The sequence below is a fragment of the Perognathus longimembris genome, chromosome 11 (genome assembly GCF_023159225.1).
Source record: "Perognathus longimembris pacificus isolate PPM17 chromosome 11, ASM2315922v1, whole genome shotgun sequence".
Taxonomy (NCBI): Eukaryota; Metazoa; Chordata; class Mammalia; order Rodentia; family Heteromyidae; genus Perognathus; species Perognathus longimembris.
In genome coordinates, this window is record NC_063171.1 from 48,603,917 (window position 1) to 48,621,282 (window position 17,366).

Sequence of the window (17,366 nt, forward strand, 5' to 3'; positions counted from 1 at the left end):
AAGGGGGGGAAAAAAACACCTGTAGCATAGCTCTACTTTTAAGGCCCAAAGTGTGACCAATACATGTCAAAATATCTCCATATTTCCTTGGTCTGCTAAACTGCAAAAGAACCATTTACAATTAAAAGGAAAAAAAATCTAACAGACTTATTCTGACGGAAAGTTTTCTTTATTAACATAGGCATAGTAGTGTTTGAACCTTACATGAAGTTTCCTTCTGCAGTTGGTACAAGGCAAGTAGACCAAGTATCTTCATTTTACTGCAGACCGGCTCGGGTCCTATAATAAATCCCTTGGGTACTCCTGCCATTCATGTGACCTCTTTTTTTTCTTTTCTTCTTCTTTTCTTTTTTTTTTCTTTCTTTTTTTTTTTCTGGCTCATTTGAGTTCAAATTCCTTCAGCCAGCCATACGTTTCTGGTTTCCACTTTATACACCTGTTTTATTTTCCAAGGGCAATGAAACGTTCATTATAGAGTAACACACAATAAATAACTCATGGTTAACACGAAGGCTGGGAAGGGCGGCTGCACATTTCTCAGCAATACAGAAAAATCAAGTGAGGCGTGGGATAGGAAAGGCATGGACAACAACTCCACTGAACAGGATTTTCCTGGGTTTTGTTTTGTGTTTTTTGTTTTCTTTCACATAATTAACACTTACAAATTCTTCCAGTGTTTATTTTTTCTTTAAAAAAAGATTTTGCTTCTGTGTCTCTCACTTAAAGAGGAGGTGAAATGCAGAATAAAGCCTTCCATTTTTTTTGTTTGTTTGTTTCTTTCAATGCCAGTTTTAACAAACAGAACACGAACTGGTACCGCTTTCTCAAGACTTTTTTTTTTTAACACTGCTAAATCAAGGCTCTCTTGTGTTTTCTTGTGGTGAACATCATTGACATCATCATCATCATCATCATCATCATCATCATCATCATCATCATTATCATCATCGCTGTAATTCTTGTCTGGTCACGTGGTCGGGAATCTTAGCTACATTTGCAAGACTTGACAATCATGTTGGAAAGCTGTTCTATCTTGGGGGTTTTGCCGATGTAGTAGAGAATAGTCAGCGGCTCCAAATCTTGGGATACACAACAGGGAGAAGCAGAAGCTTCTGGGTTGATGGTGTTATACAGGCTGAGGACCTGAATGGACAGCACAGAAAAGACATGATGGAGCAGCAGGCCAAACACAAACAGAACAGCAATGCTTCTCAACAATGGTTTCACATAGTTTTGTAAGTCAGTCACAGCAGTCAACAGGCAATTTTAATTATTTGGTATTAATTTTTTTTTGTAACTCTCGCCAGATTTGTATATGTCTTAAACAATCACCAAATTGAGTCTTTCTCCATAGCATGCTTGCTTGCTTTTCCTTCTTCCTTTTCTTCCTTCCTTCCTTCCTTCCTTCCTTCCTTCCTTCCTTCTTTCCTTCCTTCCTTCCTTCCCTCCCTTTCTTTCCCTGCTTCCCTCCTCCTTCTCTCCTTTTTTCCTTCTTTCCTTTCTTTCTTCCTTCCCTTCCCTCCCCTTCCCTCCCTTCTCTTCCCCTCCCCTCCCCTTTCTTTCCCTCTCCTTTCCTTCCTTCCTTCCTTTCCTTCCTTCCCTGCCTCCCTCCCTCTCTCCTTCTTTCTTTCCCCCATCTCTGATATATATTAAACAAATGATTTTGTAAGAGTCAGCTTGGAATCAGCAAGTCTTGCTGATTCCATGATTTTCTTCTTTGTTGTTCCTTCAGTATCTCTACTCTGATTACTGCTTTGCTACAAGGCACACTTTCCAAGCCTCTTAGTATTCTGTTTCTCCACACAGGTGTAACTGAAGTTGTTTCATGAGGGCTCATTTTAAATTGTCACATGTATGAAGAGCTCCCTTGAGATCAGGGATTCTATAGTCTTTGAACTCTGTAATCATAATAAATCTTCCAGCAAAAAACAACCCCACAAATATGGGAGGTCAAGAAAAGAAAAACACATACATGGAGAAGTAGAAGTAGAAAAATAGGATGCTGTATTCAAGTCCCATTCGAGCTTTACCCCTGGGCACAGAAAAAGACACCTGTCTGCAAAAATCAAATCTTCCTGTGTTAAATATCTTCCGTATAATGTCACCTAAATTATAAAGATGAAGGAAAGAAAGAAAGAAGAAAAGAAGGAAGGAAGGAAGGAAGGAAGGAAGGAAGGAAGGAAGGAAGGAAGGAAAGAGAGAGAGAGAGGGAGAGAGAGGGAGGGAGGGAGGGAGGGCAGGAAGGAGGGAGGGCAAGAAGGAAGGAAAAGAAGGAGGGAGGGAAAAAAGAAAGGGAGGGATGGATGGGGAGGGGGAGGAGATAAAGAGAGAGAGAGAGAGAGAGAGAGAGAGAGAGAGAGAGAGAGAGAGAGAGAGAATGACTGAAGGAAAGAATGAGCTCACCCCAGTAATATAGACCAAGGTAAAAAGGACTGCCATTCAAGGCAGTCTGTCCCCCTCCCCCGCCAAAAAAAACCCTGCAAGAATGTATCTCAATCATTAAAAAGGTAGGCACAGTGGTGCATGCCTGCCATTACAACTATATAGGAAAGTCTTCCTCAATCACAGAACTGAGGTCCAGTCTGGCTTAGACAAAAAAAGAGACTCTATCCAATGGGGCTGGGGCATTACTCAAGTGGTAGAGTGCCTGCCTGGCAAGTACAAGGTCCTAAGTAAGTTCAACCCCCAGAATTACCGCCTTCCCCAAATAACCATTGATCATTTCATCCATTGCTTCATAATTAAACTGATACTAAGAATGACATAAAAAGCAGCATACATTCTGAAATGTTTATTTTTTTACATTTTCTTAAAGCCTGAATAATAATTAGCCTTCCATGTGATAAATGGTAGTGGTTAGACTGAAGTTAATATTCTATTATTAATCCCATACCTTTATCTCCATCTGTCCCAGAGAGATTTGTGACTTTGATTAATAGAAATATAGAACCAGGTACTGGTGGTTCATGACTCTAATCCTAGCCACTCAGGAGGCTGAGATCTGAGGAGCGCAGTTCTAAGCCAGCCTATGCAGGAAAATCTTTGAGACTCTTATCTCCAACTAACTACCAGAAAACTGGAAGCAGAGTTATGGCTCAAAGTGGTAGAGTGCTAGCCTTGAGCTGAAGATCTCAGGGACAGCACCCAGGCCCTGAGTTCAAGCCCCATGACCAAAAAGGGAAAAAAAAGTATGAGGGTTCCCCACTAGTGGCACAGAACATTTCCAAGGATGCCATTAATGTGTTAGTCAAACAACAAGTGACCTTTTCCTCGAGATTCACTGCCATTTTTTTAAGTCTAAGACAGAAGAAGATCTGTTCAGCGCAGCAACACTGACTACTTTATAAAGCTCCCCCTGGCTTCTTGGGTAACTGTCCAAACCACATATTTGTGACCATCATAGTTATTCTTCCTCTCTCCTTGAAAAACAAGCATGGTCTCAGCTTCCACACACTCCCTCTGTGTATCACTGAGGAGAATTGGGTTTCTTCTTGGCAACTAGGCCTTGCCCACATTACAGCTACTGCTGCCGCAGCTCAGATGAAGCAACCTGACCAGAGCGTGCAGACAAAAGGACAGGCATGCGCAAGTGGCCCTCACATGGCCAAGCCCATGGCATTTCAGAGTACCAAAGCCTGGGGGATGGGGGGGGGGGCTGGGTGCAGGGCTGGGGGACGGGAGCCATATCCGTGCATTTCAACTTCAGCCTCTGCAGGCATTTCTAAATAAATACACTTCGTATTCTCCTAACACATGATTTTTCATAAGAACCAGAGAGTGAGTTTTATAACTCAGATTGTCTAAAATAATTGATAACCCCCAAACTCTTGAATCCAGCTGAATGCATTATGTGATCTTTTTGGCAGAGATTCATTTTCCTACCCTGCAGTGAAGGCAATTTTTTTAATGCCTCTTTAATCGGGAGATTTACAGAGGCATAAAGAACAGACCAGAAACCTCACATGCAGCCACATTTTAGAAATTAAACTCAGTAAGATCAAGAAAACCAGGGCCTGGCTATGAAACAAGACATTTGAGCCCTGGTTTGTCACTAATTTTCTTCTCTGATCTTGGGTAAGTCATCCACATCTTCTAGACACAAAACTTTTACTTTTTCTTTTCTTTTTTTTTTTTTTTTTTTTTTTTTTGGCCAGTCCTGGGGCTTGGACTCAGGGGGCTTGGACTCAGGGCCTGAGCACGGTCCCTGGCTTCCTTTTGCTCAAGGATAGCACTCTGCCACTTGAGCCACAGCGCCACTTCTGGCCGTTTTCTGTATATGTGGTGCTGGGGAAACGAACCCAGGGCCTCATGTATACGAGGCAAGCTCTCTTGCCACTAGGCCATATCTCCAGCCTCTTTTCTTTTTTTAAATGAAAGGTTTGAACAAGAAAGTATGAAGTCCTTCCCATCGCTAAGATCCTAAGCCATAAGCCAACAAAAGGAAGCATATGGACAAATGTCATTATTGCTTTGCAAATCTGGGCTGTGAAATCATAGCTTCCATCCTGGGACTTTCCTTCAGAATTCAGCCTTCTATCCTTATCCTCACTGAAGGACCTTGAGAAAATACGCCAATTCTTGTTCACTTTGAGTTATATTAAACATGACAAAACACCAATATTCCAAGGCAATTTCTGTGTGTGTATGTCAGATTTTTTTTGAGTCTCACAACAACTTTTAACTATGGCCTTAATATTTCAAGGACCATTTTTAGTATATATATATTCCTTTAGGGGGAAGAAAAAGAATGTGACCAGAGAGATTCGGAAAGATTAAATGACTTGCTAATTATGATTGACTTGTAAAGCAGCATCACAAAGAGTCAGCTGAAGTCCCCAATGTTCTTTCTAATATAAACTGTGACAATCCTCAAGTGTAACCCAGCCTTTTTCAGATGGAGAACTGAGTCCCTTCACACCTTCACTTATACACACAGCCATGATGGGCATCTTAATTCAAAAGGGATTTTTTTTTTTGTATTCCTTACCTATCTGTGCTTTTAACTATCTAGAATACAAAACAAGCCAGGCACCAGTGGCTCTTACCTGTAATCCTAGCTACTCAGGAAGCTGACGCAGTTTGAAGCCAGCCAGGCAAAATGTCTGTAAGACTCCAAAAAGCTGCAAGTGGCGCTGTGGCTCAAGTGGTAGAGTGCTAGCCTTGAGCAAAAGAAGCTCAGGGACAGTGCTCAGGCTCAGATTCTAAGCCGCCTCATGACCACCAACAACAGAAAAATATATAAAACAAAGAAAAACTTAAAAATCCCTCCAAGTTGCTTTTGACCTACAGCTTTAAACTGACCACAGTGTTTCTTTTTGGTTTTGCCCACAGCCTACATTCCTCCTCCTCTTCATCTATTAAAAAACTATGGCCAGCACCCATACAGATGACATGGTAGGAAGGCACCATTTCAACTGCAATTCAGTTAGAGATACAAGTCAGCAGGTATACCTGGAAACCTAAGAATGGAAGAGTTAAGTTAGCCAAACACTTACCCTGCTGTGCTGAGTGTCTGAGCTCCATAGGTATGGGCATGCACCAGCACAGAAGTTGGCGTTGTACCCTTTGGGTTCATGTATCCATTTCCACCCAAGATCCCTCTTGAAATCAATATAAAGTGGACGCAGGCAGCAATTATCCTGCACATTTCTGTTAACACAAAAAGCAATGGCAGACTTTTAAAGTTGATTTCCCATCCACCTCACCCCCAAGGAAAACAAACAAACAGAAAACTACTCATTTACTCCAGTGACATCCAATGAGCACATAACATGGGCCACACGTTTTGAGGGTTATTTTATTGTAATCAAGTGACCTCCATGGTAGAATGTTGTGGAGATTCACTAGACTATATGCCTTTTATGAGTTCTATACCCTGATTACATTGTCTGTGAGTGTGAAAGTCAACCTCAACTTCAAATAATTAGACATAACGAAGAAGGTGGTGGAAAGGGACTCATTCAAAGAAACCTTGCTTCCCTTGTCATTTTACATTTAAAAAATTCAACAGCTATTTTCAACCTATGGCATTTTCCTTTGAGATACAACCTCTATTTTACCATCTGCTAACTGATCTAGGAATCATAAAATCAAAGGTAAAACAATATGGTGTCTTATAGCTATAACCATTGGCTCTGGCAACCAAACAATGTCATTCTGTTAGCCGGGCACTGGTGGCTCACACCTGCAATCCTAGCTACTCAGGAGGCTGAGATGTGAGGATCACGGTTCAAAGGTAGCCAAGGCAGGATAGTCCACGAGACTCTTAATTTCAATTAGCCATCATAAAGCCAGAATTGAAGCTGTGCTCAAGTGGTAGAGTGCTAGCCTTGAGTGAAAAAGCTAAGAGACAGTACAAGCTCTGACTTTAAGTTCTAGTACACACACACACACACACACACACACACACACACAATGTCATTTTCCATATGGCCTGTAACATCCTGAGCAGAGAAGTCCTTGCATGGCCCAGGACTCTCAAAGTAAAGATCTTTCCTCTTACTAAGCTTAATAAGAAAGAATTTTCTCCCTCTATGAATTCATGTAGGAAGGGGAAACAAGTTCTTGCTCTACTCCCTCGCTTCTATCAGATCCTGTAGCCGATGGCATGGCCGACAGGACCCTTCTGCTGTCTCATTGCTGTTACTGCGATGGAGATCAGACCCCAGCCCCTCTAAAAAGTAGGCAAAGTCTCAGACAACACTGGGCCTTTCTGTCTTACCCCATCATTGCCACAGATCTCAATAAACATTGACTTTGTAGGCAGAAGCGTGCAGAAAGCTCATTTTCTTTTTCAACACCAAAGTACTTTCAAGACATTACTTTTGGGTGGTCTAGTTTGCTCCCTTTACACTTGATTCAATACTAAAGAGCTGAGGAATATAACAATGGAACAACTGTTCTTAGCTTCTGTCTAGAGGTTGATATGATGAGACCCAAGAGCTTTGCTGTCCTGTCCCAGGCCTTGAGCAATGAGTACCATCCAGGACAATGCATAGGAGAAGAATGCAAAGGCAGAACAAGGGTGAACCAATGTAATGATTTGGTTGCATTTTCATTTCTTTACCTAAAGCAATAGGCCGCATCCAAAGCACGCTTCTTCCGCCGGCTGGATTGTTGTGACTCAAGTCTGTAGGAGGGTAACAACATTAGCAGGAGATGTGGGGTCTTCCCACTGTTTTTTTTCCTAGTGGACTTTATAGTTTTCTGATCACCACTGGTATATGTGGAGGCACCATCAATACCTTGAAAAAATGCATTTGGGTAATGAACATTTAGCTTTACCTTCATCATATATCATCAGCTATATATTTTCTTTTTCTCTATTGTCTATTGTCACAATTAGCAATGATGACTAAGACATAGCAGTGGCTGGCAAAGAGTCATTCCCCCGTGGCAACAGACATGGCACACTAGAACTCCTGCAGGTGGCAAAGAACACTTTTAAATGGGGCTCTTGTTGGCAGGCAATTCAGGGTCCCAGACAGGGTCAAAGGTCTTCCGTAGGTCTATTGAAGAGGACTGACCCCAGGTCCAAGGGCAATGGAGGTAGTTTATTTTCATCAGTCCTCAGTGCAGGCTGTTTTTAAACTCTGGACATCGAAACACAGCCATAGACCATGCCTTGTGACCTGCTGGTTCACGCTCTTCCTAAGACTGCTAAACACAGAAGACTTTCCTAAGGAACACACACTGAGATTCGGCTAAACGGTAGTGAATTAGGTTCAAGTCAAACAGAAGTCACCCTTACCTCATGCTATTTTGGGAGAGCTAGGAAGAAAGGGCTTTTTCATTTATATTATGGCAACCCCAACATTTTCCCTGATTCCATCTGAGATTTAGAAACTAGAGCTCCCCAAAGCATGCTCAAGAGACTGCCAGTTTAAGCATTTAATCTCCCACTCAGGAGAATTGTGGCTCGGTTGGAGACTGAAATAAATCTCTCAGCCTCTGGGAGTATTTTTCCATGACTGAGGGCCATGGTAACCCTCCTAAAAGTACATGGAAGTCGTGAGTGTCGGCAGTGGAGGAAGAGAAACCCGTGGCCTGACCTGACAGCATGGGCTGGTGCTACACCAGGCACGTGGGGAAAAAAGGGACTTCCTGCCCACCTCTCCCACAGCAAGTGACTAGAAGCCTTTCCCTTGTCTCCTTTTCCCTGCATTTTGGCTAATTCACTTATAGGAAAGCATGTGGAAAACTGAAGCCTTGTTAGATATTGTTTATAAGCTATTATGAAAGTCCAGTAGGAACGCCACTTAAACTATTGAGTGTAGGCTACCAATAGGTGGGGTAATCTGATCTATGGAAGGTGAAGTACAGAACCTAAGGAATGAGAAGACTCCCTTTTTTCTTCAATGAAATACATTTTTCAGGTTCTGACATCTGGGTTGATCTGAACTCTGGGCAATAGGTGTCCTTGAACACATGCTGTCTACTTCTAGAATATCTGAATAGATAGAAAAGGACTTAACATTATTTGATATGTGGTAGAATTAATAAGTCAGTTAGTATTGACCCAATCATCATAAGAAACTCAATTTTTTCTAATCCTTTCTATGTCTTCATCCAAGCATATCATCACCCAATGAATGACAGCCCCCATACCTCATCAACCAATCCTATTTTGACATGCAAATCAACATTATCTGACAAGACATTCTTACTGTGAAGTCTTCCCCACCCCCACCCCCCGACCTTTTCATATGACCAAGTTTCAATTACCTGCAAATCTTGCTTCTAACTCTTCACTTTTGTTTGGGATGATGTAGTTATTAGAAGGTACAAATGTACAGCATGGACAGTGTAAACTTATTTTAAATCCCAGGTTCCTGTCTGAAAAACAGTAAGCCAAAGAGACTATTTGTATGTGTGTTCACACCCTGAAATCTGTAATTGATTTACAATAACTTTGGGCTGCTGATCACATGACCAGGGCCAGGAAGAGAAGAGGGTTTGCAACCTTTATGGTGAAGCCATTCATGGACAGCATCGGTTACATCGAAGGAGAGCCATTCTCCCTCTCCTCTTGTCTTTACAACTTTGCTGTCAATGTAGCGCTGGGTTGGTGATGTCAAATCCTTGGATTTGAGAATCTAGATCAGGAAAGAGCAAAGAAAAAAAGCTCAGTTGGCAAACTGACACCATGACTAAACCCAAACCCTTAGCATTATTCCAGTTCATTATCTAAAATCAGCCACCTAGTGTATCTACATATTATTATGCAGGGGCACATACATTATAACATAACCCTAGGTCATTTGGACATGAAACGAGCCACTAAATCAGAGAGTGTTATGAGAAAGGTGACAGGAACCATAAACAAAGACAGTAATTACTGGACTTTACTCACATAAGCCTTGTAGGATTACAACCATAAATTCTAGGCTATTAACTTAATGGTCTTGTTGTCCTGATTCCCTATTTCTTTCATTTGGGGGACTGGGGTCCAGGGGACAGGCAAGAGGAAAAGACCCATGTTCACCCTCTGAAATGTTTGAATTGTAAATCTCCCTCTAAAAAAAAGAGAGTAAAAGTTCCCGATCTTGTTTCCTAAATCTACAAGCACTAAATATATGTTCCCTACCTCCACTTTTGAGGTAAGCCTCTAAGTGGAAGTTTGACTCCCAAAATGACTTGCTGTGATTTATAAAGATATTGCACATCCTGTAGTCTAAGCATGATTTGGGGCAGAAGAAGTCTGGCACAGTGTGCAGAGAGTGAAAGCAAATCAGCCTGAGCACTGACATTGAGACTCTGGAAAGATACCTCTAGTTAAGGCGAATAAAGAGCAACTGTGTATGTTCTTGGGAAGGGAATATTGGAGGGAGATTTCAATAATTCTATCTTGGAACAAGAGTGTTTTCTAAGACAGATCATGACTCTAAGGCTCCTGGAGCTACAGTAAATCCTTTCCCAAACCCCAAGGCCTGCTTTTCCTCAATAGCTTAAGCCCTGGGATTTTGTATTGCCCTCTCCAAAACTTTTATTTTTCTGGCATTGAGGCTTGAACTCAAGGTTTTCCCCCAGCTAGCTAGCTCGCAGCTGGTATTCTGCCACTTGAGCCTTGCTTCCAGTCCTTTATATTTTGATGCTAATACTAAGGCTTGAATTCAATACACCATACTCTTGCTTGGCTCTTTCATTCAAGGTTAGTGCTCTTCCCTTGAGCCACCCCTCCACCTCTGCTTCTTGCTGGTTGATTGAAGATATAAGAGTCTGATGGATTTTTCTGCCCAGCTAGCTTCAAACCTGGGTTTTCCAATCTCAGCCTCTGTGAGCCACTGGCACCCAGCCAAACATTTTCTTTTAAGTATAGAGAAAATATTGATAGAATTGGACTCTGGGAATCCTTATTAACTTTAGACAAACTTCTTTACAACATTGCCTCTAGCCGGAATGCACCCCACTAAGTGACAAGAAACTAAGGCCAATCATGTCCTGTAGCAGGCAAGAGTTTCTTCTGTGAGTTAACGCATGACTCAAGGGCTGGGCACAATGGGCTCTGGGCTCTATGCACCTTATTTCACTTCATTTACTCCTTATAACATTCCTGTAAGGTAGATTAAGGAAATGGAAATGCAAGAGAGGATGTGAAGCCAACCCAAGTCATTTTCCCACTTCAGTGTGGATTTTTGAAGACCGAAAACATTATGGGAGTCAAAGCTGGATCATGATTCACCCCGACCCCTTGCCAGATGTCATGAAAGCACTCAGCAGCAGAGCAATGATCTTCAACTAGATTACAGCCAGCGTTGGTACAGGATGAAAATCAACACAGCGGAATGCGTTCAGTTAACACTGACATAGCGCTGCAACTTTAAAGATTCAGCTTAAAAAAAAAAAAAAGACTCAGCTTAATGTCAGTCAATCCTCTGAGAACCAAAGCTAGCCCTGAAAATAATCCCCAATTGGGCAAATAAGACACCACTTATCCAACTCAAAATAAATGGTCATAATTAACCTAATAGGGGATAAAAATGACAAGAACAATGGCAGAGAAGAAATTTCTGGACATTTCCATCTGCCTCAATGTCTACAGGTTAATAAAATACCCACAACTCATGTTTTTCATCTTTAAATTTTTCTACTACCTGATCCCCAATCATTGCATTATTATATAAAGCCTTGCATACTGGATATATCCACAAGTCATATAGTATTCATCTTAATCTTCTTTATAGTTAACACACTAATTAGAATTTTTAAAACATTTTCTATATTGAATTATATACAATTTTATGAATTGTATATTCAAACTAAATATACATGCTATATCAGTTACTATAGCATATATCATACATTCATAGTATTCAGCCTCATGGAAGACAGAACAATAACAACAAAAAAAGATATCATGACTAGACCTGGTGCCAAAAGCTCACTTCTGTAATCCTAGCTACTCAGGAGGCTGAGATCTGATGTTGTGGTTTGAAGCCAATCCATCAGGACAATTCCTGAGATTCTTTAAAAAAAAAAATCCGAATCCTTTCTCATCTTTTTGTTGGAGTCAAGGAGATTCAGTCTTGTCTAAGTATATAGTTACAAAGGAGGAACAAGTTTCAGAGTTGTTACATGTATGTTCAAGGTTGCACATTATTGTTCTTTTATTCTAGATTTAAAAATTTGTATTGTAAAGGTGATATACAGAGGGGTTACAGTTACATAAGTAAGGTAATGAGTACATTTCTCTTTGAACACTGTTACCCTCTCCCTTATTTTCTCCCCCTTCCCCTCCTAGTTGTAAAGTTCATTTCTAACATGGTATTTAATGAGTATCATTCTTCAACTGGTTCATCCTTTGTCCAACCATTTTTGTTATTCCTCTTTCCTTCCTCAAATCAGATAAACTTATATACAAGACAAAGGGTACAGAAACCAAAAACTGTGACAACAGGGAATAAGCCAAAGGAGAAAAAGAAAGAAAAAAGAAATAACTGCAAATAGTACAATTAAAAAAAAAACACCTCTTTTTTCCATTTTTTGGAGTTCAAAATATTTAGGCTGCTGTTTAATTAATCATGTCCAGGTGTAATCCATTGGGCTTACTTGTAGATTTACAGGCACAATCTAATTATTACAAATGAGGGAAACGATGAAAGAATGACATTGCTCTGTTCATAAAGAAATGGGAAGACTTGGGAACAAATTATGCTAAGCAAACCACACAAGACCCAAAGACACATTGGCTGCATGGTTTCCCTGAGATTCTTATCTACAATAAAACAAACAAACAAACAAAAACTGAAAGTAGAGCTCGGTTCAAGTGATAAAATGCCCGCCTCAACACACACAGACAAAATCATCATAACTACATTGACCAAATAGACAGAAAAATATATACTACCAAAACTATGGGAATGCTTTACTTCTAGAGAGAAAGAGTAAATCTGGGTTCTCTTGTTTTAAAAGGAAAGCAGATTCTAACAAAGAGACCCCCCAGTTTTTTGGTTTTAATTGTAGTAACGATTCAGAAGCAGGGATTTCTCCCTCCTGGAGCACTGGAAGGCCAGAGGAAGGACAACCTCACACTCTTTCACATGGTGAAAGGTTTTGTTGTTGTTTTAACTAGTTCAAGATTCAAGAATAGTGCATGCACAAATGACAAAAAAAAAAAAAAGGACAGGAAGCTACACAGTTGTGAAACAGAGGAGTGACTTTTGTCTTGTTGGTTTATTGTCTTGAACTTTATGGGCAGAGAGTTCTTAAACCTACTTGTTGCCATTGAACTCTATTCCTCTTATCCAGCTTCTGGTGGAGACAGGAAACAGCTGCTTTCCATCACTCAGAGTGTCCCTCATTGTCTTGGAGACTATTAGTATGTCCTCTTCACCACACTTGCTTTTTCTCTCTAAGCTAAACTCCATACCTTTAGACCTTATTCACAGGACCACTTCCCCAAGTCTTTAATCATAAGAAAAGGTGCTGCAAGATAAAAGTATTCTTCCTTCAGCTATGTGACTTTACTTCAGAACTGTCTAGTAACCCTTCCCATTGGAGAGAGGGGATTAAAGTCATGATATTCAATGCATATCCCACGGAACTGGAAAAATCAAGGGGACAGGAAGGTGGAAAACACTGGGGAAGAACAAGGGAAGAAAGGGGTGCCATTGGTGAAGACACACTCATAAACTGACATGTTGCCCTGAAACCCCCCTTGTACGACTACATAAAGATAATCAATATAATGTGAAAAAAAAGAAAGAAAGAGAATACTCTTATCACCTCTCAACTGAGAATAATAAAATGAGAGTGACCCTCTTCCTGAGAGCAGGAGCATCCTCCTGCTTCCTGTACAGGGGGTTTATCTCTTGTGTACCACACTGGTGACAGAAAACCAGAGGACACGGAAGGGGGCCGAGCCTGCTGCCACAGACTCTCGCTCCTTCCTTATATTCAAGAGGTTACAGGAAGAAGACATCAGCTGGGCCCCAGGGACTCATGACTGTAATCCTAGCCACTCAGGAGGCTGACATCAGAAGACTGTGGTCGAAAGTCAACTCTGGTAGGAAAGTCCATGTGATTCTTATTTTTAAATAACCAACAAAAAGCTGGAGTGGAAGTGGGGCTCAAGTGGTAAAGTGTTAGCCTTGAGGGAAAAGGTTAAGCACAAAAAGCTAGGGAACAGTACCCAGGCCCTGAGTTCAAGCCACAATACTAGCATAAAGAAAGAAAAGAGAAAGAGAGAGACAGAGAGAGGGAGGGAGAGAGGGAGAGAAGAGAAGAAGGAAGGAAGGTAGGGAAACAAAAGAAAATAAAGAAAGAAGAAAGGAAGGGAGAAATGGAAAGAAGAGAAAAAAGAAAGAAAGAAAAGAAAGGAAGGAAGGAAGGAAGGAAGGAAAGAAGAGAGGGAGGGAGTGAAGGAGGAAGGGAAGGAGGGAAGAAGGAGAGAGGGAGAGAGGGAGGAAGGAAGGAAGGAAGGAAGGAAGGAGAAAGAGAAAGAAAGGAAAGAGAAAACATCATTAGACCATGTGACTTCCCATTGTGTCTACCTTTCTCCACATAGAACTATTGAATATGAACCGCGTTGCCCCCCCGTGGTTCTGTATGTCTATCTACATCTTATCGAAACAAAGGTAATTTGGTCAAATAGTAGAAGCTCTTTTCTCTGGCCTCCTCTTGAGCAACCAGCCTTGTCCTCGAGCTTGGTGTTCTGGTCTCTGTGCTGGCCCACAGCATGCTGGGGCCCTTGGGTGAGAAGTGAGGCTCCAAGCATCTCTTTGGTCTTGCCATGGAGTGAGAGGCTTAGCAGATGCTGGCTGTAGATGTTTGTATGATGCCCAGGGCACTGAAGACTTCTTATTGGAATTGCACAAGTGAATTAAATAGAAACTGATGAAATTACAGGAGCAAAAGTAAAGAGAGCTGTTACTTCTGTGAACGGCTAAATGTCTTGGAAAGTCTTCATAAAGACAAGTCATTTTGAGGGGGAAAATATTTTGGCGAGGATTAAGGGGGTGGGGGAAATAGTTTGGCAGTTCCACAAAAGAATAAATAGAATTATTCATATGAACCAACAATTCTACTCCCCAAGGAAATCAAAGCCAGGACTTCACATTTGTACAGCAAAGTTCATAGCAGCATTACAATAACCAGAAGGTGGGGAAAAGAAGAATCAACAAAGGTAGGGGTACGCAAAATGTAGTACATACACACAGTGGAATATTAGATAGCTGTAAAAAGGAAATGGTTGGATTTGAGGGCATCGTGTTAAGTTAAAAAGATAGACACAAGAGGACACTAGAGGGCAAATACACAGTTTCACTTACATCAGTGCCTGGGATAGATGGATTCATAGGTGGTCTGCAGAGTAAAGCTTACCAGGTACCAGGAGAAGATGGTAATGGGGCATCACCAGCAAAAGGGTACAAGGTCTTTTTAAACCCTGGAAATGGACAGTGGTGTTGGCTGTACAACACTGAATACACTAGATCACACTGGGTTACGTAAAGGAGGATTCAAGGTAGTTTTTGTTCTGCATCGATTATACCACATTTCGTTTTTCACAATTTTACACAAAAGAGAAACCATTATCAAATAAGTAACAAAAAATGATGCTAAAAGTCTAGAAGGGTCCTTATTTCAGATCACTTAGCAATTCTGAAACTTCTTCACTTCAAAAAGGGAAGAAAAGAAAAATAGAAGTCACACATAATAAGAATAGATGTGGTTTGTGCAAAACATACTATACAGGCAACTGGCACAACTATGTCAAAGAAAACTCCTTGGCCTCTTATTCACTATCTCAGCTGGAGTCATCCTTCAAGTGGTAAATGCTTATCTAAGCAGGAACCAGGCTCTGAGTACACGACAATAAAAAAAAATTAAAGCAAATAAACAGAAAACTCGTGGAGCACAATCCCAGCTATCTGAGAGGCACAGATGAAAAGGATCACAGTTTGAGGCCAGCCCAGGACAGTAAATTAGCATGACCTCAACAAATAAGCCAGGCATAGTGGTTCACATTGGTAAGCTCAGGTATGAGAGAGGCTTAGGTCGGAAGACTGCAGTCTGAGGCCAGTCCTACTCAAAAGTGAGAACATACCTTAAAAATAAAATAAAAGGGCTGGGGATATAGCCTAGTGGCAAGAGTGCCTGCCTCGGATACACAAGGCCCTAGGTTCGATTCCCCAGCACCACATATACAGAAAACGGCCAGAAGCGGTGCTGTGGCTCAAGTGGCAGAGTGCTAGCCTTGAGCAAAGAGAAGCCAGGGACAGTGCTCAGGCCCTGAGTCCAAGCCCCAGGACTGGCCAAAAAAAATAAATAAATAAAATAAAATAAAATAAAAGCAAACAAACAAACTAGAGAGTTGAGTGCCTGCCTAACGAAAGGACTTTGAGTTCAAATTCAGTACCACCTATACACATAAATTTCCATTTGTGAACCTATATTCATATAGGTGCATTTCTCATATGTCTTTAAGATCCTCTCCTTTGACTTACTTTTTTTCTATAGTTAGGAACAACAGCTCCTGGCTGAATTAGAAGAAAAGAGGGCTTTTAATGCATTAAAAGTGGCAGGTACTGGGAGCCAGCAGCTCCCATCTGTAATCCTAGCCAGTCAGGAGGCTGAGATATGAGGATCACAGTTCTAAGCCAGCCAGGGCAAAAAAAAAAAAAAAAAAGTCCACGAGACTCTTATTTCCAATTAATCACAGAAAAAGCCAGAAGTGGCGCTGTGACTCAAGTGGTAGAATGCTAGCCTTGAGCAAAAGCTGCTCAGGGACAGCGCTCAGGTCCAGAGTTCAAGCCCCAGCATAGGGGCTTGGGGAAACAAAAAGTGACAATCAGCTGTCTGTGGCTGGGCGTCCCACAGAGGTGTGGCATGCCACTTTCCTCCATCCTTTCCCACCAACTGATGCATTATAATGTATGTAACACAGGGAAAAATACACACACCACCCCTGGCAAAGTGCTAAGCTCCTTGCTGACCTATAAAACCCCTACATAGGAGGATTCATTCATTTCCCTCACTGGAATGCAGCCAGCCAGGGAGGAGATAGAGGTGAAATTGGTTCTTTTTACCCAGTACTTTGGGGGTTACAAAAAAAGAAGAGTCTACCTGAGGAAAATTATAGCCAGAGAAAAATCTTAGCCTTATAGCAATAATGCTGCAAATCAACTCAGGATTTGGCTTAACACCAAGGGGTGTCGTGTCTTATGCTCCTAGGAGATAGCAAAGCTGGAAGAAAGCATGAGAGTTCAACGTTACTTTCCATCTTCAGATATAAATGGCAAGATTGGAGAACCAAGAGGCCAATTCAACCAGACTTCTAATGGAAGGAGAATTTTGTATCAGGGAGGTAAAGAAAACAAAAACAAAAACAAAAGCAGAACCCAGGTTAACTGGTGTTGGTGGATCTAGGTTTGAAATGCACTTAGTGGTATTCTATGTGTTTAGTTTTGTGTTCTTTTCACTTTTCCTTTTTTCTGGGAGTATTGGGATTTGAACTTAGGGTCTCAGACTTTCTTAGCTTACTTGCTCAAGTGGTGCTCTACCACTTGAGCCACCCCTTCAGCTCTGCTTTTGGTTGGTTATTTTAAAGATGAGACCTCTTGGACTTTACTTACCCAGGCTGGCCTAGAACTGAGATCCTCTGGATCTGATCTTCCTGAGTTAGCTAAGATGATAGGACTATCGAGGACCACTGATGCCTGACTTGTGCTTGGTGTATCTGATGTTTAAATGTCTTTCAGTGCTTTTCATGTTCCCAGTGACTTGAGACATGTGCAGATGCCGATGCCCATGTTTACTTGCACTGGCTCACTTGTGAGCATGACCCCCACCAAGCTGACTAGCCCCAAGTTATTCCCTTCAGTGTCTCAAAGCACTGGCATTAAGAAGACATCTGCTCCAGTCCAACC

The 17,366-nt window shown here is 41.4% G+C and overlaps 1 protein-coding gene across 2 annotated transcripts in view; it reads right to left on the bottom strand.

The window, feature by feature from the left end:
- Nucleotides 1–358: 358 nt before the first annotated feature.
- The window catches only part of Tgfb2 (transforming growth factor beta 2), an 81,707-nt gene continuing 64,699 nt past the window's right edge, over nucleotides 359–17,366 (bottom strand). For both annotated transcript variants that reach the window (XM_048356642.1, XM_048356644.1), the window contains 5 exons: nucleotides 8,963–9,095; nucleotides 8,725–8,835; nucleotides 7,067–7,244; nucleotides 5,496–5,649; nucleotides 359–1,143 (listed from right to left, as the gene is read on the bottom strand). In XM_048356642.1, coding sequence (XP_048212599.1) covers nucleotides 985–1,143; nucleotides 5,496–5,649; nucleotides 7,067–7,244; nucleotides 8,725–8,835; nucleotides 8,963–9,095 — 735 coding nt within the window. In that variant the 3' untranslated portion in view covers nucleotides 359–984. The remainder of the gene's footprint in view (nucleotides 1,144–5,495; nucleotides 5,650–7,066; nucleotides 7,245–8,724; nucleotides 8,836–8,962; nucleotides 9,096–17,366) is intronic.